At 43.9% G+C, this 24,635-nt stretch overlaps 1 protein-coding gene across 3 annotated transcripts in view; it reads left to right on the top strand.

Moving 5' to 3' along the window:
- abhd3 (abhydrolase domain containing 3, phospholipase) overlaps positions 1–24,635 on the top strand; it is an 87,656-nt gene that overhangs the window by 30,218 nt on the left and 32,803 nt on the right. For all 3 annotated transcript variants that reach the window (XM_073043557.1, XM_073043548.1, XM_073043538.1), the window contains exon 4: positions 8,544–8,589. In XM_073043557.1, coding sequence (XP_072899658.1) covers positions 8,544–8,589 — 46 coding nt within the window. The remainder of the gene's footprint in view (positions 1–8,543; positions 8,590–24,635) is intronic.

The raw sequence follows: 24,635 nt of genomic DNA, 5'->3' as shown, positions 1-24,635 counted from the left end.
AGAAATTAAATATACCCCCATCTTGGATCCTCCAGAGTTAGGTATAGCATAATTAAAAGCAATGCATTTATTTGACTATTATCTATGAGGCAAAAGGTCCTGGTTCCAATTATAGAAGATTACTGTGCACACAATCAGACTTGCTATATCAGCCATACAGCGTTTAGGCTCAAGAGATAATTCAATGTATTAAGTTCATTAAAACCAATAAATTATAATCAAATCTATACAATTTTATGCACAAATAACCACTACCTTCCAAGAAAGCTCCAGACTAGGTTAGATCTAGCAATTGAATTTCATGCAATGACTGAAACAAGTTTATACTAAAGGGTGCATAAGAAAAATTGCATCACTTGCATATGAATCACATCAGATTTATCAATATTCAAGCAATGCTGCATTGTTCATTAGAAACACAGGTCAGGAGTTATTTTTTGTATATTATTTATGAGTATCCTATGTGCGGTTAATACTAATAGATCAGACTGAGATTCTGGAATGGCAAAATGACTTAGGCTATGACTTGGGTTAACAGAAAGTTAACACCAGAAATAGGAGCAGGAAAAATGCTTGGGACCATTCCACCATTCAACAGGATTAAACTTGATCCATTGCCACTGCTTTGCCTGGCACAGAAGAGCATTTCACATCTAAAGCAGAGTCTCCTGGCCAACCTCCTGCACGGTATGTAAGAAGGACATACTCCTTGCGTCTTACAATCTGTGCATTTGGTCTCACAGGCAGAACTATCCCAATTGTGTTCCTCATCAGGTTCCTCCATATGCCTACTGCTTTGCGGAGTCACACTCTGGTGGGCGAATGAAATAGTTCCTTCTCTCTCTCTTCCCTGAATACAGCCTACTAAGCACTTTGCTGTTAAAAGTATATTCTGTCCACACAATATGAGTATATGAGCTGGTGCTGAGGAAGGGTAAGTGAAATGATGTAATGTGCATTGAGACTCTATGTCCTTCTACTCATGTTCCTTTTCAGCAAAAGTGTGGCGGTGGTGGTGGTGAGTTTCTTCTCCGTGATCCTACAATAATAAAGGATAAACAAGAAAGGCAAGCCTGTAAAACAAGGCCCCTTTATGGCAAGAGCTGAAGAACTCAAGCAGAATCTCTTCAGCAGTGGGGAAACTTCAATCATCAGAATCAGAATCAGGTTTATCATCACTGATAGACATCATGAAATATATTGCTTTGTGGCAGCAGTACATTGCAAGACATAAAAATGACCATAATTCTTTAAAATGAATAAATAGTGTAAAACAGCAGTTTTGAGGTAGTGTTCATGGGGTCATGGACTGTTCAGAAAGCTGATAGTGGAGGGGATGAAGCTGTTCCTAAAACATTGAGTGTTATTCTTCAGGCTCCTGTACCTCCTCCCTGATGGAAGCAACAAGAAGAGAGCATGGCCCAGATGGTGAGAGTACTTAAAGACAGATGCTGTCTTCTTAAGTCACTGCCTCTTGAAGATATCCTTGATGGTGTGGGGAGGATGTACAGAAAGAGCTTGGAATTGTGTGCCTCTTTGGTGTATCCAAGACAAGGGCATCACCTGCTCCAACACCTATCAGGAGGACATCCTTCGTCTCCAGACTGGTCAGTCTCTGAGCCTAAGAGGGTTCTGCTCTTAGCAATAGTGAGGTAAACTAGCAAGGTGACTCAAAATATGACTGATTTGCTTAATGAATCTGTGTCTCTCTGTATGGTTGCACGTGTGTGTGTGTGTGTGTGTGTGTGTGTGTGTGTGTGTGTGTGTGTGTGTGTGTGTGTGTGTGTGTGTGTGTGTGTGTGTGTGTGTGTGTGTGTGTGTGTGTGTGTGCATTATTATCATTACCATTTGCTGCATAAGTTACTTTAAGAGCTGGAGTCTCATCATCAGATAGCCAACAGCTGCGGTTGTTTCTACTGAAAGGTTTTAAACAACCATGCCACTTTGTATACATTGATGGATTTGTTTACACTGTGTGATCCTTTGACACAAAGCAGAATACTGATTTAATATTCTTATTTTAGAGTAAATAAGTATTAAAGCCTTCATTTTTGAGAACACTGAGATAACTTGGCTTCAGTAATTCCCAGTAGAATTAAACCATGCACATTGCAGTTAATTTTGACCTCATGTGAAATGTTGATAATACATAGTGAACTTTTTCTGCTTCTGCCCAAACCTTAACCCCATTACCCATCAAGAACCCATCAATCTCTCCCTTAAATATAACTTGGGGAAAAGTCCACCCCAGTGCTAAAAATGAAGCAAATGTTTGTGAAACAACAGAGACGTTAGGGCAGGAAGGACTTCAGTCCAGGACCATACTCAGGCCAAAAGCATTTAAGTGGCAGCACCTCCCTGGAAAATCGGTTCAGAGAGGTTTTGTCTGTCCAACAGAGAGATGATGCTTTAAGGACGGAAATCCGAAGCCTGCAGAGAGTCCCAAGGAGCCTTCTTATCAACAAGGTGACAACATTGGGAACCTCACATTTGAGAGGATGTCCTGGATATGGCAAAGGCCAGAGGAGGAGTGAGCCTGCCAGCTACTGCCACCATTTGTTGCTGAAACTCTCAAAGCCTGTATTGCAATGGATGAAGAAAGGTCCAACAACTATCCTGACCTGAAGGTGGCATTTCTGACTAAATTTGGTATCTCGGCAGAAACCTATTGCTAACACTTCTGTTCCAGTACTCTACCACCAGGGAAGTCACCCACGGAGATGTATCATCACCTGAGGGGTCTCTACCACCGATGGATTCGACCAGATTGGTGAGGCCTTTGGTCTGGAGCAGCTGCTGCAAGTTCTTCTTCCAGACTCCGGGGTCTGAGAGCGTGAGCCAGCGGATCAGCTCACTGCAACCTGACTTGCCCACAAGGGGGCATCATCACATCCATCATTGCAAAGCAACAGACACTCTAATGCCCAAAGGGCATTCCTCCCCACCCCCCCTCAGCCCCACTCCCTGGCCTTCTCCCCGTAACCTTTGATGCCATGTCCAATCAGGAACTGATCAAGCTCTGCCTTAAATACACCCAACTGAATTGAAAAATCTTTACATAAGGTAAAGATGATGAATACTCAAAAGGGGTCGTGGAGGCCTGGAAGGGGCCAGGGAAGGTTGATCTCTCCCATCTCAATGGCCAGCAACCAGTGGAGTGCAGAGGGGGTTTGCTGATTTTCCTCAGCTGTTCCAGCGGAGACCAGGGCTGGCAAAGGTCCTAACAGATTCCATCGGGATCAGACCTGACCAGGGTTCAGTTTGCCAACACTGCTACAGAATGCCAGAGTGACCTGTGGGGGCCCCGAAGGATGAGATTCAGACCATGCTGGATCTGAGAGCAGGGAGTCATCGAGTCTTCATATAGTGAGTGGAGCTGTCCAATCACTATCATCCCGAAGAAGGATGGCACCCTAAGGGTATGCATTGATTTCTGGAAGTTGAATGCCATTTCTTTTTTTTAGGTCATCCTATGCTCTGCTTTAGAAAGGATCGGACAAGCAAAGTACAAGACTACTAAAGGCTACTGACAGGTGCCCCGGTTGACCAATCAAACTCTCTCACTGCTTTTCATTCACCCCTGGATCTGTTTCAGTTCACCGTGATGCCATTTGGTCTTCATGGTGCACCAGCAATGCTCCAGTGGCTAATGGACAGGGTGCTCTGAGGCAGTGAGGACTGCAGCGCAGACTACCTTGATGACATGGTTGTCTACAGCCAGAGCACATGAACCATCTGTGTAGGGTCTTGGAGAATATTCATCTCACCTTCAATCTACAAAAATGTGAGTGGGAAAAAAGGAAAACCAGGTACATTGGCTACCAGCTGGGACATGGTGAAGTTCAAGCGCAGGTGCACAAAGTGGAAGTGATCCGCAACAGACTTCAACCTCGCACCAAGATGAAGTCCTTCCTGGGTCTAGTAGAGTGGTATCACAGGTTCATTCCCCAATTCAAAACTCTGGTTGCACCTCTGACTAAACTTATTGGGAAGCTTGTAAGCAACCCAGTGATGTGGACAAGTGAGAGCGAAAACCCTTAAAGCTCACATGAGTCCTTCGCCTGTCCTTCAGAGCCCAGACTTTGACAAATGGTCCTTGTCCAAGTGGATGCTTTTGGAGTAGGCATTGTGCAGTGCTGGCCCAAGGAGAGCCTGGAGAAGAGTGACCTGTCCTTTACCTGAGCCAAAAACCCCTCTCAAGGGAAACCAGGTATTCCAACATTGAAAAGGGGATTCTGGCCATTAAGTGGGCCCTTGACAGCCTCTGGTACCAGCTCCTTCGCAGGGTGTTTGATCCTTACACAGATTACAGAGTGCTGGCATGGATTCAAACAATGAAGGACCATAATGCCAGAGTGGTATTATGCCACGGTGGTACCTGGACCTCCAACCCTTCAAATTCCGTGTCCACCATAAAGCAGGGAAAGGAAATGTTACTGCATACTACCTGTCTCAGCTACTGAGCACTGTTGCCACTGGAGAGGAGGTTGTTAACATGACCGAGAGCATGTGGTAAGTGCACTCCTTACACATGTGCACTCACACACACACAAACATTGCCTTGTTATTCTGCAGTGAGCGTACACACTTCAATGTCCTCTCTGCTATAATCTCATAATGGGTCCTAAACTGAGCTGAAGTATTCGGGTTGGCATTACCCACCATACACAGCAGAATATTCCATTTCTTTAGTAATGTGAATGTATATATATTGTTTGTGGTACAATGTCTTGTATATGTGAATGTATATATATCTGCCCGGTACTCGAAGACCGTGGCCCTGGCGTTTTTCCACCCACCACCCCGATCCTGCTGCCGCCAGGTGACCAACCTGGTCTCTAGGGCTGTTCTCCTCCTTCATTCGCCTCAAGAGTTCCTCTTCTGCCTCAACAGCTCCACTGGGTCACATTCCCAGTGGTTCACCATTGCTCTGGAGTAGACTTCATTGGTAACTAAAGATGTTATGTCCAGTGTAATAACAAGGAGTTAATTGCTCTCAGTAAGGGAGAGAGAGGGGGGCTGTGGGGAGTCCACACTAGACAAGAATACGTACAGAGCTATTATTGTGCTTACTTGTAGATATTTTGTAAATATTGGCAGTTTTCTTTTCACTATTTTCACTAATTTTGTAAGTTTGATTTTTGACGAATGTAATAAATACCCTTGTACTAAAGTGCTAAGTGACTCCAGCCATTTTTCCTTTGGTCATAACCCACATATCTCACAAGGACACAATTACAAGATCGAATTCAAGAGGACAACAAATCATGGAAGTGCTGATGGATCATCCTATTTACCCTTGGTAAAGGAAATACCTGGAAAATTTACCAAACAGGGCACTCCTCTTGCCATATTCTCCCTACTGCAAATCATAAGTCTCCCTATACAGCAAAAATGATCCTAAGGGAAACCAGGAAGGTTCCTCAGGTCTACAAGGAAACTCAAAATAGCTGGGATGCAGTAGAAATCCCATTTCCCTCATTACTCCCATTTCACCATTGCTACACAGTGCAGTACACTCCACAGCCAACAGTTCACCAGCTACGCTGTTCTTGCTTGCAAGGGTCATCCCTTGTTTTCACACTTGGACCCACTTTCAGAAGGAGTATGTAGGACAAATAGCTGAGGAAAAACTAAGAGCCCCTCAAACAAGGAGTTAGATGTTTCACTTCTGGACAAGAAGTCCTGGCAAGGGACTACAGAGCTGATCGAAAGTGGGTACTTAGAAAGATTAAGAACAGAACTGGACACATTATCACTACCACACAGTGGAGATTGCTTCTGATGTCATCTGGAGGTAAAGCATTGAAGATTTGAGTAGAGCAGTCAATTGTTAGAGAAGGAAAGTGTCTGTAGCTATCAGAACCACTTTCTGTAGTCCCAGAGACAACTTGTACGACCACCAAGGACAGAGGATGCCCCAGAACCTGAGATTATTTCAAAACCACAACTCTATCCTGCCAAGCAGAGCGATTTCCCCCTTGTCGGGGAAGACATTACCCCACAAAAGTAAGAAATACTCCATTGTGATTAAACCTTTAGGCCTGAAGGGGGAAACTTAAAATTTACTATGCTGTGGATGTCTATATAGGAAGTGTATTATATAGTATTGTGTGTGTGTATGTATATATATGTACGTGTGTGTATTTATATATGTGTGTGTGTGTGTGTGTATGTCTGTGTGTATATACAGTATATGTATATAAAAAATGACTAGAGAGCAATATGTTACATATTTGAGTTGAGATGCATTCTATATTGAGTTTATAGCTAAGCAGGGAGGGGTGTGTATTCAGTATTTCAGTAATATTTGTGTAATGTGATAGATATATTGTTTGATTAAGCATTTTTGTTGTTTAAATAATTCATTACGGGTTATATGTAAAAGTATGTGAATAAAAGTATGTCATCATGCCGCCACGTCATAAGCGAGCACCTCACAGAATGTAAAAAAAAGAAACTAAGCACACACATATTGGTTCCTTGTTTCTCTATCAATTAGCTTTGTGTTTTGGAGTTACAAAACCTTACACAATGCTTTCTCATTCTCTTCAGCCATTTCTTTCAAAACCCTGATATGTAGTCCAAATGGTCCAGCTGACTTATCTACCTTTGGACCAGTACAGAGAAAGAGCAGTGTAGGGAGAGAGCAAGATACAATGTCTCGTAGAGGTAGATTGTGATGTCAAGGGTCCATTTCATCATACTATGGATTCAATCATATTATAACACCAGGGTAGAAGCTGTCTTTCAGGCTGATGGAATGTTCTTTCAGGCTTTTATATCTTCTGCCTGAATGGACAGGGAGAGGAGAGAGTATTTGGGTAGGTGTGGTGAACTACATATACCTGTCTGGACATGGCCCCCCCTGCTGACTGCTCCTGTGACTCCTCCCACTGACCACGACTCCTCCCACGGACCCCGGTATGAAGGCGATTGGGGACTCCACCCTGGTCTCAGTCTCCAGGTTGCAGTGTGGTGGTCAATTGCTGCTTGTTCTTTCTTCCAGCCAACAAAAGCCGATATCTCGCCTCACGTCTCAGAGAGTTATTGATGGTGCATCAATAGGTGGTATTTCCGATTATACTGGCTCCCTGACTAAGACAGTGAGAAGTGTAAACAGTATCCATGGAGAGGAGGCTGGTTTCTGTGATGTCCTCAGCTCTGTTCACAATGCTCTGCAGTTTCTTGTGATCATTGGCAGAGCAATAGAAATACCAAGCTGTGATGTTTCCAGATAGGATGGTGCATCAACAAAACTTGGTGGCAGTCAAAGAGGACAAGCCAGATTTCTTTAAACTACTGAGGAAGTGGAGGTGTTGTTGAGCTTCCTTGGCCGTGATGTCGATATTGTTATCTAGACAGGCTATTGGTGATATTTCCTACTAGGAACTTGAATACGTGGACAAATGTAAAGTGATATGGGAGAAATTAGAGATAGGATACTGAATATAGAATGATAAGCCAATATCATGTTGAATGGTGGAGCAGACCAAAGGGGTTGAAAGAACTGCACCTCATTTATATACATTTTCCTGATTCTGCTTGCAGTGATTTCAATTGGCATTGTGAAGTTTACTTATGAATTTTCACTAACTTAAGATTTCAAGAAAATAACTAGCAATTGTCAATCTCTTTCTTTGTTAAAATTCCACGGTTGTAGGACATTTAATCAGTGTCATGAATGTGATACAATGAAAAGCCACGACATCTGTTTTCAGGTGCTTTACATATTCTCGGCCAATATATCTTACTATGAAAATTTCAGCACTGGAAGTGAACAAAAGGCAACGCTGTTTGAAATGCTCGTAACAACATTAGTTTTCCATCGATGCATTGTATCTTAACTCCATAAAAATTTCCAAAATAGTTCTCACTATTCACTTAACAACTGTAAGTACAGTGATAAACCAAATTATTGTTGAGTTCTAGCTCTCTTACAATGCTCAAGAGAAATTTACTTGAAACCAGAGATCATTTTGAATATAATTAAAAACCAAATTCATTTATTTGAAAAAGCAAAAAAAATCTGTAGAAATGATTAGATAAATTGGGCTTTGGAATATGGTAGGGTGAGGGAAGATTTAAATGAAGAGCTCTAGATGAAGTATAGGAAACGTCTATTCACAGTGGCATTAAATTTAAGTCAACGAGTTGCAAATTTATAAGAAAGCTAAATAGAATCTATTTTAATATAAAAATGGTATGGGTCCAGAATTCAATGCCTTAAAGGGCAGAGGAGAAAGAAATCTGCACTACATTTTAACAACATTGGATATGCAATTGAATTTGCTTAATGCACAATCATCTGATAAAGACATGGAAAGTAGGAATAGAGAGAATATTAGCTAGATTCTTTCTGTCCTGAATTTAGTGATTGGACGGGATTTTCAACCAGCATGATTTCCCCACCCACATGTTTCACCTCAGCAAGTATTTATCAAGCCTTCTTAATCACATTATTTATCTTTTGTGTAATAGTTTTAAAAGGCCCTCAGTCATAAAAGGGGAAAATTCTTTAAATTGTTTTCAATTTCTTTCAGGTGTGTTGTTTTAAACAATAGAGGAGTTTCTGGAGAAAGACTTCTGGTGAGTTGTTTTTAATCCATACATACTGTAGGATCATTTGTGTATGCACAAATAAAGTTTACTGGGGGCATTCAAGTTAAGAGCAACATACAGTTTTTATGGTATCAGTGTGAAGCAATGCTTGACAGAAGTGTACATTAGAAATTCAAGCGCAAGCAATGGAACACCTTCAGTTTCCCCTTGGAAAATCATACACTAATTGTGCAAACATTGTCAGAAATTAGGCATACTTATCTATATCAATATTGCAAAGTTTTGCCAGGATATTCCATTTCCTGTCAGTATATTCTTTACCCAACTTTAAATCATTTTACCTTCAGCCACTAAATCTGTTTTGGAAGGAACGTCTTGTAATTTCTTTTTGAAACAAACCAGGAAAGCAAAACAATGTTGAGATATTGTCATGATTTTTAACTGAAGAGATTCTGTAGATGCTGGAAATCCAGAGTAACACATACAAAATGCTGGAGAAATTCAGCCGATCAGGCAGAATCCATGGAAAGATATAGTCAATGTTTCAGGCTGAAGCGGTTCATCAGGACTGGAAAGGAAGGGGAATAAGTCAGGTTAAAAAGGTAAGGGGAGAGGAAGGAATACAAGCTAAAAGGTGAAGCCAGGTGGGTGGGGGAAGAGGGATGAAGTGATAAACTGTGAGGTGATAGGTCGAAAAGGTAAGGGCTAAAGCAGAAGGAATCTGATAGGAGAAGAGAGTAAACCATTGGGAGAAAGGGAAGGAAGATGGACACCAGAAGGGGATGATAGGCAGGTGAGGAGAACAGAAGAGGTAAGAGGAGAACCAAAGTTGGGAATGGAAGAAGAGAGAAGGGCGAGAGAGAAAAATGGTTTGAATTTTTTTGAAAAAAAAGGACTTGAAGGAGTTTCATTCCCTAGATTCATTTTAATATAATTGACAAGATGTCCATCAATTTTCTCTGTAAATTTCCAGTGGGCTTTCCATAATGTGGTACTTTGTGCTTACTTTTGTATTTCACTGTTCTGCTGTCATAAGGGTAGGATTGTGAACTAAACCAGTTACTCCAAGCATTTTAGCTGTCTCCTTCTGAGAGTTTCATGAAGGTCAATAAAGTTTCCTAGTTTATTCAGGACCATTCCCAGAGTAAGGCTGGAGAGAGAAATTGGAGCTGTTCATTCTAGCTCATTTCTACAACCTATCCGTATGTGCTTTTTCAGGCTCTATATTCAGGTAAAAATTTTAAACCCCTATATTATAGCTGGTTATCTACAGTGGTGCTTTCAAGGATTATTAGGCCAGTCATAGACCTGATTTTTCATGATTTCAGCTGGCTTTTGCCAATGCAAGCCAAACTAATAATGGGTAGGTGTTGGTCCCTAATTTATTTGCAAACATTTTTGTGCCCATTTCATTTGGGAAGAGTCACTCTACACAAGTAAAAAGTGTTACCAGAATGTCCTCTGATGGTAAGTGGAGTCTCTCTGAATGGGTGAATTCCCATAGTCAATGTGAAAACCCCATAAATAGACAAATGCATGATAATGAGTAAAGAAGTGAAATGTTCATAAAATCAAAATAAATAGATATTAAAGGATCTGAAAACGCTTTTTAATAAATATTTGAAATGGTTATGAGAAGGAAATAATTTAAATAAAAGCATGTATTTAAATGACAATTAATAATACAATGAGTCATCATTAAGCATTCCAAGTACAGGCACTGGATAACTTCTTTAAATCCACCGCAGACAGCATCTCCACCTTCCAAACTATTAGGCTTAGTCACTAGGTTACAACCCATAGTCTTTGTACCCACAAAGTATTTCTAGTCTATCAATGCTAGCATTCAGTCTTGAAAAAAGCCATTTATATCACAAAGTATAATGAACAATACACAACTGTATTTGGTTTAATTCATTCAAAGATTGCAGATATTCCCTAGTATCCCTGATGAAGAAGACAATTAAGATGCAATAACATTTGTGGCTCTAATAGCACTTCTAGGCCAGATCAGTTAGGATATTGGTGAACCAGAAGGACTTTTAGAACAATTGTCATTTCACATCTTTCTCTGGAGAAAGAGATCGTAGAGAGAGTTGGAGACTTTACACACAGTTTTAAAAAGTGAACAGGACCTATTGGGACTTTCTGTGGGGCAGGGGACTGCTTGGGTTTTAATGACTTAGCAAGGAAGGGCCAATAAAAGTCAGTTAGGTTTAAGGAAATGGCCAATGTGAGAATGTCCATTGTTGGAGTGGGCGGCTTTGTCTCAACAGGCTAAGGCAAGAACAGGTGGAGTTTATGAGTGCTGAGTCATTAGGAACCATTTATTTGATTAGAGAACTTGGGCTTGAGAAGTTAGAGCCAAAAGTATGACAAGCTCAATGAGAAGATCCTGAGTAAATTACCTAGGTGAGTGCGAAGCTCAAAGGTTTCAGAGAGAAACCACAGGTAAGAACAGGAAAGCATTTTTTTTGTTCTCTGTAAATCCTTAGCCTTTAATTCAGTGCAGGTAAGATGCTAGTTAAGGCAGTGGAATGCTCCTCCTGTAAGATATGGGATTTCAGAGTAATTAACAGTCTTCCTGATGACAACATCTACGGGAAGTGCACCCAACTTCAGTACCTGTCCTATAAGGTCAAGGAACTGGAGTTGAATATACTCAGGACCATCCAGGAGGCAGAAAACCTCATAGATGAGACATTTACTGGTCACACTGAGAGTGAGGGCTTCTGAGAGTAGATGGGTGACCCCCTGGAGAAGTAAGGGGAGTAAGTAGTCAGCGCAGGGATCCTGTGTGGCCATTCCACTCAAGTATTTTCCTTTGTATTCTGCTGGATGGAATAAACTGTCAGTAGCACCATGTCCAGTTCTGCGGTGCAGCAAGGAAGGGTAAAATCAGGCAGAGCAATGATGATTGGTGACTCAATAGTTAAGGGCATAAGCAGAAGATTCTTTGGCTGTGAAAGAGGCACCAAGATAGTGTGGTGCCTTCCAGGATCTAAGGTCCAGGATGCCTCAGAGCAGCTGCAGAAGATTCTCAAGAGGGAAGGTGAGCAGCCAGAGGTCATGGTGCACATTGGCACCAATTTCACAATTTGAAAGGGGGGGAGAGGTCATGCACAGTGAGTATAGGGAATTAAGAAAGGGGTTGAAGAGGAGGACCTCCAAGGTAGTAATCACTGGACTTCCAGTACTATGTGCTGGTCAGGGCAGGAATAGAATGATAATACAGATGAATGATTGGCTGAGAAACTAGTACAGCAGGGCAGGATTTCAAATTCTTGGAACCTGTTCTGGGGCAGAGGTGACCTGTACAAGAGGGCAAGATGCACCTAAACTGGAGACGAACCAATGTCATGGGCAGGAGTTTTGCTAGTGCTACTTAGGAAGGTTTAAATAGTTTGGCAGGGAGATAGGAACAAGAGCCCCAGATCAGAAAATGGAAGGTTGGAGAGGAAGGTGGATGTCAGGGCCAGTCGAAACAGGCAGGAGCAATGTAATAGATGCGATGGGATGGGTATTTTGAAGTGTGTGTATTTTAATGCAATGAGTATTATGGGTAAAGGTGATGAACTTACAGCATAGATCATCGACATAAGAACTATGACATTGTGGCCATTACAGAGACTGTGTTGAGAAAGTGACAGGAATGGGTGTTTAATATCACAGGGTTTCAATATTTTAGAGAAAATAGAGAGGGAGGTAAAAGTGTGTGTGTGTGTGTGTGGGGGGGGGGGGTGGTGGTGTTGCATTTTTAATCAGGGACAATATCACACCTGCTCTCAGAGGGGACATAATAGAGAGCCCATCCACTGAGTCTCTATGGGTAGAACTCAAAATAGGAAGGAACCCCCTCCCCAATGGTCACAGAACATTGAGGTACAGATCTGCAGGCATATTCAGGGAAGGTATAAAAACAATAGAGTTGGTGTCATGGGGAACTTCAACTTCCCTAATATAAACAGGGACCATTTTAGAGCAAGAAGTTTAGATGAAGCAGTATATGTTAGGTGCATCCAGGAGTTCTCTAAAATTAACATGTAGATAGCCAAAAAGAGGGGGAACTTTACTGGACTTGATGTTGGTTAATGAGCCTGGCCAGGAGACAGACCTCTCAGTGGGTTAGCAGTTACGGAACAGTGGCCGCAACTACTTAAGATTTAAGATAGCTATGGATAAGGATAAGTATGGATTTTGGAGGAGAGTATTAAATTGGAACAGAGCAAATTACGGGAGCATTAGGCAAGAACTAGGGAGAGTTAATTGGGAACAGCAGCTTTTGGACAAGTCTAAATCTGACATGTGCAGGGTTTTAAATATCATTTGCACAGAATACAGGACAGATATGTTCCAGTAAAAAGGAAGGACAATGATGCCATGCTAAGAGAACCTTGGATGTCAAGAGAGGTGATTAATTTAGTCAAGTAGGAAAAGGGGAAGTATGCAAAGCTTGGGAAGCTAGAATGAAACAGAGCCCTTAAGGGGAAATAGGAAAACCAGGAGGGGCCATAAAAAGCCCTTGGCAAGTAGGATTAAAGAGAATCCCAAGCCACTCTACACATACATCCAGAGAAGGAGGATAATTAGGGAGAGAGTAACTAGAGAGACCACTCAAGAGTAAAGGCAGGAACATTTACGGATGCAGAAAATGTGGGTGAGGTCCTTAATGAGTATTTTACATCAGTATTTAAGCAGGAAAAGGACATGGTGGACAGGGAGATCAGTGCCAAGAGTATTAACATGCTAGGGCAGGGGTGGGCAAACTTTTTGACTTGTGGGCCACAAAGGGTTCTAAAATTTGACAGGGGGGCCGGACCAGGAGCAGATGGATGGAGTGTTTTGGTAATACACCTCATAAGAGAAAATAAAATATCATGGGATATGTAGTTTTACATGTGCTTTAATTTCAATTGAAAATGAACAAATGCATTACAACAAAATATCTGTCTTTGAAGTCCCATGGTATTTAGCTATTTATTGAAATGACTTTTAAAACACTGAAAATTAAATGAATAAAATACAGCTTTTTTTTAATAGTAACAGTTATTATTTTAAAGCATTGAAAATTCTGTTATCCTTCAAGATATTATCATCATCACTCTCCTCCTGACTGTCTTTATTTCAAAAACGGTAGGAGATGCAGGTCTACTTGTCCTGCTCCTTCTTATTCAATTGTCCCCTGTGCCAAAACTCAACAACGACCAGCACAAGGACAGAACAGTGACAGCGCGCCAGTATGCGGAGCGTGTTATTTGATCTGGAGCGCATTTTTTATTTTGAGAACGTACGTGCACCTGCACACTACTCATGTCCATCACTTAACAGAAATGACATGTAACATGTAAGGCTTATTGAAAAAATATTTTCAAATGCATTTTTTACATAACACAACGAAGAAACTTATTTTTAATTTCAGTGGGAACAGTGTTGTTGGGCTCCCTTTTTAGCCAGCGCATCAAAGTCTGGATTTAGTTTTGTTGTGGCGATTCTCAGGATGGATCTGAGGTGTTGGTCAGTTAACTTGGATCTGTGGCTGGTTTTGTTGATGTTCATGACGCTGAATGCCTGTTCACACAAATAGGTCGAGCCGAACAACGCCAGCATCTTCTGTGCCGTCCTCCGGAGGTTTGGAAACACCTCTTTACCAAGTGAAGCATAAAAGTCATTCAGTTTAAGAGAGTTGAACTTCTCTTTTAAGATGGGGTCAGACTGAAGGTCGATCAGTTCCAGCTGTAGCTCCTCTGGTGCTGTTTCAGGATCTTGTGACAGGGGACAGGCCACCAACTGAAGTGACTTGTCAATTTTTTCAAAATCAGAAAAGCGACGGCAGAATTCTCTGTGCAGCGCAACCAGTGACTCGCTGTATTTTTTCACATTTGCGCCGGCCTCTTCCAGCGTGGCTAGTGTGGGAAAATGAGTGAATAACTTATTCAAAATTTGCCTGGAGAAAAAAGCCAGCTTGGATTTAAAGGCTTTCACGTTTGTGTACATGTCATGCACAAACTGATCCTTCTCCTGTAGCTTCACGTTCAGTTCATTCATGTGTGAAAATATATCCACAGCAAACGCAAAGTCACAAAGCCAGCTCTTGTTGCTCAGCTCAGGAAATTCACCGGCCTTCCTCAGTAACTCCAAAAATGCACCGATCTCCTCTTTGAGCTCCCATATTCGTTGAAACACTTTGCCCAAACTTAACCAGCAGACACGGGAGTGATAAAGTAGGTCCTGGTGATCCACATCAGTTTCCTCCAGGAACGTGATGAACTGACGGTGCTGAAGTCCCCTTGCATGTATAAAGTTGACAAGTTTTACGACAGGATTCACAACATAATTCAGCTGTAATACCAATTTACATAGAGATTCCTGGTGGATGATGCAGTGAAGGAAAATAACATCCTGGTCAGGATTTTCATCTTTCACTTTATTCTGTATTCTCCTCAGCAGGCCGACATTTTTCCCTGTCAAATTAGGAGATCCATCTGTGGTGACGTTGATAAGTTTACTCCAAGGGAGCTTCATATTTTCGATGACAGCAGACACCCGGTCATACAAGTCCTCTCCCCGTGTTTTTCCTTTCAGAGACTCCATTGTCAAAAACTCCTCCGTTATTTCAAAAGTATTGTTAATTCCTCGGATAAAAATGAGGAGCTGAGCAGTGTCTTTTACATCGTTGCTTTCATCCAGTGCTAATGAATATAACGTGAATGACTCTGCCTTTTTATATAAGTCACTGGTTATATCTTCATCTATCAGTTCCACACGGCGAGTCACTGTCCTGCGTGATAAACTGATTTTTTCAAATTTGTCTTTGCTCTCCGGACACAATACACCTGCTGTCTCCACCATACATTCTTTTAAAAACTCGCCTTCAGACAGAGGCTTGCTGGCCTTTGCTAATTTGAATGACAGCATAAAACTCGCCTTGGTACTTGACTCATGAATGGCAGTTTGACGGTGAAAAATTTTTTGTTGAGCCTGTAAATTAGCTGCCAACCTCTGAGCATTAGCTTCCCGTTCTTTCGTTGACTGGTTGCTAGCATAGTTGGCATGTTTTGTGGCAAAGTGACGGCTGATATTATATTCTTTAAAAACCGCCACTGTCTCTTGGCATATCAGGCATACAGCAGTTGATCGGTGTTCGGTAAAAAGATATTTAGTTGTCCACTCCTTATTAAACACCCGACATTCTCTATCCACTTTTCTTTTCTTAGCTCCACTCATCTTTACAGAAGGGGTGAGAGGTCAAAGAGTAAAGCGCAAATGTGGAATAATACGCTGCACCTCAACAAAGGTCAATGTATATAGAGTGCGTCATCTATTGGGAAAACGCCAGAATTGCGGGAAAAAAACATTAACAAGGTTTATTAATATAATTTCATCAAGTTCTGCGGGCCGGATTAAAAAGCTTAACCCCCGGGCCGTAGTTTGCCCATGCCTGTGCTAGGGTATTTCGAGGTAAAGAAGGACATAGTGTTGGGTCTCTTGAGGAGCATTAAGATGGATGAATCTCCAGGGCCTTATGGAACATACATCAGCTTATTGAGAGAGACAAGAGATGAGATTGCTGCGGTCTTGACCAATATTTTTGTGTCCTCTCTAACCAAAGGCAAGGTCCTAGAGGAATGGCTGACGTTCCATTATTCAAGATCCATTATCCTGGAAACTATAATGGATCTCATTTCAATGGCAGGGAAGTTATTGGAGAGAATTCTTAGTGATGGGATTTATGAACATTTGGAAAACTATGGTCTAATTAGGAAGAGCCAGCATCATTTTGGGTGGGGCAAATCATGTTTTACTAACTTGATTTAGTGTATTGACGAGGTGACAAAGAGCTGTGGATGTTGTTTATATGGATTTTAGTAATGTGTTTTACAAGGTCCCTGATGGGAAGCTCATCTAGAAAATCAAGATGCATGGGATTTATGGTGAATTGGCCATTTGGATACATTTGGTCCACACGTCCCTCCCCACAGATCTCCCACCTGGTACTTATCCCTGCAAGCATAAGTGCTATACCTGTCCCTACACCTCCTCTCTTACCATTATTCAGGGCCCCAAACAGTCCTTCCAGGTGAGGCAACACTTCACTTGTGAGTCTGTTGGGGTAATCTATTGCATCCAGTGCTCCCGGCGTGGCCTCCTCTACATTGGCAAGAGCCGACGCAGATTGGGGGACCACTTCGTTGAGCACGTCCGTTCCATCCGCCACAACAGACAGGACCTCCCGGTTGCCACTCAGTTCAACTCTGCTTCACATTCGCATTCGGATATATCCATACATGGCCTCCTCTACTGCCACGATGAGGCCAAACTCCAGTTGGAGGAGCAACACCTCATATACTGTCTGGGTAGTCTCCAGCCCCTTGGTATGAACATCGAATTCTCCAACTTCTGGTAATTCCCTCCCTCTCCCTTCCCCCATCCCACTTTCACTCTGCCTCCTCTTTTAGCTGCCTATCACCTCGCTTATGATTCCGCCTTCTTCTACTACCCATAGTGCTTTCCCCTTAGATTCCTTCTTCACCTTTCCTGCCTATCCCCTCCCTGCTTCCCCTTCCCCACCCCTTGATCTTTCCTCTGATTGGTTTTTCACCTGGCACATTCCACCCTCCCCCCACCTTTATAGGGCCCCTGCTCCCTCCTTCTTTAGTCTTGACGTAGGGTTTCGGCCCAAAACGTTGACTGCTCATTTCAACGGATGCTGCCCGCCCTGCTGAGTTCATCCAGCTTGTTTGTACGTGTGGATTCAGAACTGGCTTGATCATAGAAGACAGAGGGTGGTGGTCAAAGGGACATTCTTGCTGGAGAGTTGTGATAGTGGTGTCATGTGGGTATCTGTATTATGACACTAGTTGTATGCCAGAGCTCTGTGAGTGTCAGGAAGCCGGAGTGAGTACCAATGCTATTACAAGGGAAAAAGTGCTAGGCAAATTGAAAGGTCTTAAGGTGGCTAAGTCACCTGGACCAGATGGACTACATCCCAGAGTCCTGAGAGAGGTTGCTGAAGAGATAACGGATGCATTGGTCATGATCTTTCAAGAATCACTTGACTCTGGCATGGGAAAATTGCAAATATCACTTTGCTCTTTAAGAAGGGAGGAAGACAAAAGAGAGAAAATTATAGGCCAATTAGCCTAACCTCAGTGGCTGGGAAAGTGTTGGGGTCTATTATTAAGGATGAGGTTATCCAGCCTCATGTGAAGCACTTTATCAAATGCCTTCTGAAAATCTGAGTAAATAACATCCATCGCCTCTCCTTTGTCCACCCTGTTTGTTACTTCCTCAAGAACTCTAACAGATTTGTCAGGCAAGATTTCCCTTTACAATAGTGGTCACCGACCAGTTGATTGCAATTGACCAATCAATCTTTGAGACTTTCCCAGTAGATCCCAAAAAAAATGAAAAATAAATACACAAATACTGTTGTAATGTGAGCATTATAAAAATAAGTATTACTAATTAGGATAATGGTAATATAGGAATACCCCCGCTACGGAAAGCTGTTTGTAAATGGAGATTGTTTCCGGGATTGCGGGGTTTTACTTCTGTTCTTTCTGCCCGGTGCGCATGCGTGTATAGCCCCTCTGCCATGCACCGCGGTTCAGTGAAAACCTCTGTATGTTAAATATTGATTTTGCCGTCCCAGATAAAGTTGTTCCTTTGGGCATGAAGTTGTCAAGCGGTCCTTTTTCAAAGTAGAAGTTACTACAAATCCATTATGCCTGATATACCTTTTGATGCAAATGCAAATTTTACCCCTAGAGCACATATGTGAGTCATTTTTAACCCACACTTAGTTGCTTTCCCTGGTTATTGTGTTTCTCTTTTTCCACTGTCCAGCATCGTGCGTCACATGTGTGCTGACATCATGTGACAGTTGTATTTTTTTCAGTGTAGCCTGTGCTGCATCAAAGTGACCAATTAGATTAGATAAGAGTACAGACTATCGCAAACATCAATATACGGCACTCGCTGGTGATATCCTGCAAGGTAGCTAGCTAGTATGGCGGAGGCTCCACAAGAGAAGGAGAAAATGTACAAATTCCATCCAGAATGGGAAGAAGAATTTCTATTTACCTTGGTGAAAGACAAGTATGTATGTATGTTGTGCCACCAAACACAAGCTCTGACTAAAAGAGGGAATCTGGAGTGGCACCACAACACCAACCACCAGAAATTTAAAGACAACTACCCCCCCAAAGAGTGCAATCCACGCCAGGAAAGTTGAGGAGCTGAAGTCGGGGTTGAAGGCCCAGCAATAGTTTTTCACAAAACATGCTGCTCAAAATATGGCTGCTATTGAAGCATCATTTTGTGTAAGTCACCTTTTGGATAAACACAAGAAGCCTTTTACAGGTGGTGATTTATTCAAGGAAGCAAGGTCCATTACCACAGAGACTGTTTTTAATGGCTTTAAAAACAAAAATGACATCAAAACCACAATACGTAATATATCGCTTGGCCCTGCAACAGTGACAAGGAGGGTAGAGTCACTGTCAGAGGACGTGGATCAACAAGTGTTAAAGGACTTGTCACTCTGTGAATATTTTTCACTACAGTTCGATGAATCCCTGGATGTAATGCAAACAGCTCAGCTTGTTGTATTTGTCAGAATGGCTTTCCAGGATTTTACAACAAAGGAGGACTTCCTCACTCTTTTGCACTTAAAGGACAGAACAAGAGGTGACGATATTTACAATGAGTTTAAAGAATATGTCCGTGAACATGACATCCCCATTCATAAACTGGTGGCAAGTACTACTGATGGGGCCCCAGCAATGTGCGGTGTGCGCGTTAGTTTTATAGCACTGTGCCGTAATGACCCTGATTTTCCCAACTTCCTGGATTATCACTGTGTGATTCATCAGCAGGCCTTGGCTGGGAAGGTCGTGGACTTTTCTCATGTAATGACACTGGTGGTCAAACTGATAAACTTGATTTGAGCAAAAGCGCTTCAGCACCGCTTATTCAAGTTGTTATTGGATGAGCTCGATGCCATTTACAGAGACATAATTCTTCGTGCTGATGTTTGGTGGTTGAGTCACGGCAAAGTGCTGCAACAATTTGTTGACTTGCTGCCTGAGATAAAGACTTTTCTGTCGACAAGAAACGAGGAGCACGAGGAACTGTCAGATGATGCGTGGCTACTGGATTTAGGGCTTCTGACAGACCTAACAGCTAAATTAAATGCACTTAACAACGAGCACATGGGAAACGACCAACACCTGCCCCACATGATAAGCGCAGTAAATGCGTTTAAGGACAAGCTTGGTGTTTGAATTTCAAATTTAAAGAACGGGAGGCTGACACACTTTCCTAACTTGGAGAAAATGTTACAGGCTATCAAGGAAAAAATGTTTTTCACCCTGAGCAGTACTGTGCTTACCTAGACAAACTGGCAATAGAGTTCGATCGGTGTTTTGGGGAGTTAAACGTCATGAAAGATATTGCTGCATTTATTTCAAACCCATTTCTGCCGATCAATATAGAACAGATAGCAGCCAAATTCCAGCAAGTATTTGGTGTGCCAAGTGATATTGAAATGGAAATAATTGATTTGCAAAATAACATCGAGCTTAAAGCAAGATCAAGGGATGGTGACTTTTGGGGGCTTGTCAGCAGGGAGAAGTTTCCTCATCTCACCACATGTGCACTAAAAGTCAGTGCCTACTTCGGGTCAAGTTATCTGTGTGAAATTGCATTTTCACAGATGAAAATGATTACATCTAAGTACAGGAGCTGTCTTACTGACAGATACCTCACAGACTGTCTCAGACTGGCTGGCTGTAGTTGATGCACCATCAATAACTCTTGGAGACAGGAAGTGAACGATAGGCTTTTATTAGCAGCAAAAGGGACCACGACACCTCGGAGACTGAGGGAGGAGCAGTGCCCCAATTGCCTTTATACAGTGGGAGGGGCCACAGGAGCAGTCAGCAGAGGGGCATGTCCAGACAGGTATACATAGTTTACCACATTCACCCCCCCTTTGTTTTAAAAGAGAGTCCCCACGAGACGAAGTTTCTTACAAGTATATTTACAGGTCAAGTCTATCAGGCGGTCGAGTCTGTCACTGCGATCTACGTAGCACCGGTGGTGATTGCACCAATGCCGGTGGTTGTGCTGACTCCGGCCTGACTTGAGGTGCCAGCCCGTTAGGCGTCAGTAATCCCTCATGCGTGTGCGTGGCACCCGGCATGGGAGTGTCGTGAGGAGTCTGTGTAGGGCTTGGTGTGCGCGGTGTCTCGTGGGTATATACATCAGTGGGTACGGGTTTCATAGTCACTGTGGAGTGTTCGGGGTAGGGGCCTGGTGCTTCTGTGGGCGCCAGGTCACCGACGGAGACCGTGTCCTCCCTCCCATCAGGTAAGACCACGTAGGCATACTGGGGGTTCGCATGTAGTAGGTGAACTCTCTCGACCATCGGGGAGTATTTATTGCTCCTCGCATGTTTCCGGAGCAGCACTGGCCCTGGCGATGTCAGCCAAGCCGGTAGGGTGGTCCCAGTGGCAGACTTCCTGGGAAAAGAAAAGAGTCGCTCATGAGGGGTGGCATTGGTGGACGTGCATAACAGGGAGCGGATGGAGTGGAGTGCCTCGGGGAGGACCTCCTGCCAGCGAGAGACCGGCAATCCCTTTGACCTAAGGGCTAAGAGTGTGGCCTTCCACACCGTGGCATTCTCTCTCTCCATCTGTCCATTCCCCCAAGGATTTTAGTTCGTGGTCCTACTAGTAGCAATACCCCTAGCCAGCAGGTATTGGCGCAGCTCATCACTCATAAACAAGGACCCTCTATCACTGTGGATATAGCAGGGATATCTGAACAGAGTGAAGAGCTGGCGCAGGGTTTTTATGACGGACGTGGCTGTGATATCGGGGCAGGGGATGGCAAAGGGGAACCGCTAATACTCGTCGATTATGTTAAGAAAGTACACTTTGCAGTTGGTGGAGGGAAGGGGGCCCTCAAAGTCGACACTCAGTCGCTCAAAGGGGCGGGTGGCCTTGATAAGTTGTGCCTTTTCAGGATGGTAGAAGTGCGGTTTGCACTCAGCGCAGACTTGGCAGTCCCTGGTCATCGTCCTGATGTCCTCAAGGGAGTACGGCAGGTTCCCGGCTTTCACGAAATGGTAAAGCCGGGTGACCCCCGGGTGGCAAAGATCTGCATGGAGGGCGTATAGCCGGTTGAGCTGCACGCTGGCATATGTTCCCCGGGATAGGGCATCGGGGGCTCATTGAGCCTTCCAAGCTGGTACAGGATATCATAGTTGTAGGTGGAGAGTTCTATTCTCCACCGCAAAATTTTATCATTTTTGATTTTGCCCCGCTGTTGGTTGCTGAACATTGATGCAACTGAGCGCTGGTCGGTCAGCAAGGTGAACCTTTTGCCGGCGAGATAGTGCCTCCAGTGCCTAATAGCTTCCACTATGGCCTGGGCTTCTTTCTCCACCGTGGAGTGCCGAATTTCAGGGCCTTGAAGGGTACGAGAGAAGAATGCTATCGGCCTTCCTGCCTGATTGAGGGTAGCAGCCAGCGCGAAGTCGGAGGCATCACTCTCTACTTGGAAGGGAATGGTCTCGTCCACCGCATGCATCGTTGCTTTGGCAATGTCCCCTTTAATGCAGCTGAAGGCCGCGTGGGCCTCGGCAGAGAGGGGAAATGTGGTGGACTTGACCAGGGGGTGGGCTTTGTCTGCGTAATGGGGGACCCATTGGGCGTAATAGGAAAAGAAGCCCAGGCACCGTTTGAGGGCTCTGAGGATGGTGGGAAGAGGGAGTTCCAACAGGGGGTACATATGGTCGGGGTCAGGGCCAATGACCTCGTTCTCCATGACATACCCAAGGATAGCAAGTCGGGTGGTTCCAAACACACACTTGTCCCTGTTATAGATAAGGTTAAGAGCTTTGGCCACTTGGAAAAATCGTTGGAGGTTGTTGTTGTGATCCTGCCAGTCGTGATCGCAGATGTTGATGTTATCCAGATATGGGAACGTGGCCTTCAGTTGGCACTGGTCCACCATCTGGTCTATTTCGCTCTGGAAGACAGAGACACCATTCGTGACACAGAAGGGGATGCACAGGAAGTGATAGAGCCTGCCGCCTGCCTCGAAGGCGGTGTAGGGGCGGTCCTCTGGGCGGATGGGGATCTGATGGTAAGCGGATTTCAGGTCTATGGTCGAGTACACCTTGTACTGAGCTATCTGGTTGACCATATCCGCGATACGGGGTAGGGGGTTTGCGTCAAGCTGCATGAACCTATTGATGGTCTGGCTATGGTCCACGACCATCCTATTTTTCTGCCCGGTCCAAACAACAACCACCTGGGCCCTCCAAGGACTTGTACTTGGCTCAATGATCCCCTCCCTGAGCAGCCGCTGCACCTCCGACTGAATGAAGGCCGTGTCCCCCATGCTGTACCTTCTGTTTTTAGTTGCCACAGGTTTACAGTCGGGGGTCAGGTTGGCGAACAGCGGTGGGGGAGGGATCTTGAGGGTGGAGAGGCTGCAAGTGGTGTCTGTAGTGCGGCTGTAGTCAATAGACAATAGGTGCAGAAGTAGACCATTCGGCCCTTCGAGCCTGCACCGCCATTTTGAGATCATGGCTGATCAATTACTATCAATACCCGGTTCCTGCCTTGTCCCCATATCCCTTGATTCCCCTATCCATAAGATACCTATCTAGCTCCTTCTTGAAAGCATCTAGAGAATTGGCCTCCACTACCTTCCGAGGCAGTGCATTCCAGACCCCCACAACTCTCTGGGAGAAGAAGTTTTTCCTTAACTCTGTCCTAAATGACCTACCCCTTATTCTCAAACCATGCCTTCTGGTACTGGACTCTCCCAGCATCTGGAACATAGTTCCTGCCTCTATCTTGTCCAATCCCTTAATAATCTTATACGTTTCAATCAGATCCCCTCTCAATCTCCTTAATTCCAGCGAGTACAAGCCCAGTCTCTCTAACCTCTCTGCGTAAGACAGTCCAGACATCCCAGGAATTAACCTCATGAATCTACGCTGCACTTCCTCTACAGCCAGGATGTCCTTCCTTAACCCTGGAGACCAAAACTGTACACAATACTCCAGGTGTGGTCTCACCAGGGCTCTGTACAAATGCAAGAGGATTTCCTTGCTCTTGTACTCAATTCCCTTTGTAATAAAGGCCAACATTCCATTAGCCTTCTTCACTGCCTGTTGCACTTGCTCATTCACCTTCAGTGACTGATGAACAAGGACTCCGAGATCTCTTTGTATTTCTCCCTTACCCAACTCTACACCGTTCAGATAATAATCTGCCTTCCTGTTCTTACTCCCAAAGTGGATAACCTCACACTTATTCACATTAAACACCATCTGCCAAGTATCTGCCCACTCATCCAGCCTATCCAAGTCACCCTGAATTCTCCTAACATCCTCATCACATGTCACACTACCACCCAGCTTAGTATCATCAGCAAATTTGCTGATGTTATTTTCTATGCCTTCATCCAAATCGTTAACGTAAATGGTAAACAGCTGTGGTCCCAATACCGAGCCCTGTGGCACCCCACTAGTCACCACCTGCCATTCCGAGAAACACCCATTCACCGCTACCCTTTGCTTTCTATCTGTGTTGGGTGGGATGTGCGGGTCGGTGTGTGTGTGTGGTCAGTAGCGGGGTATGTGATGAAGTCCCACAGAACTGAGGATTTCTGACAATGATTAGTGGGAGGGGCCCGTCACACTCCATTGTCACACTTTTCAGGTGGCTCTGGAAGTCGAGCCCCAATAGCACAGGGGCACACAATTGAGGCATGACCAGTAGCGCAAAGTTCCGATATTCTGTGCCCTGCACCATCAGTGTCACTACACAATCCCCTGGGATGTCTGTGGAATGCAATCCAGAAGCCATGGTGACCTTCTGGCTTACCGGCCGTGTCACGAGTCCGCAGCGTTGCACCGTGTCCGAGTGAATAAAACTCTCAGTGCTGCCCGTGTCAAACAGCCAGCTAGTCTTGTGCCCCTCCACCAGGATGTCCATCATTGACCTTGCAAGCTGGTATGGAACGCTTTGGTTGAGGGTCACGGAGGCCAG

This window comes from Hemitrygon akajei, chromosome 1 (genome assembly GCF_048418815.1).
Source record: "Hemitrygon akajei chromosome 1, sHemAka1.3, whole genome shotgun sequence".
Classification (NCBI taxonomy): Eukaryota; Metazoa; Chordata; class Chondrichthyes; order Myliobatiformes; family Dasyatidae; genus Hemitrygon; species Hemitrygon akajei.
This window is presented reverse-complemented; position numbering and strand designations above follow the sequence as displayed.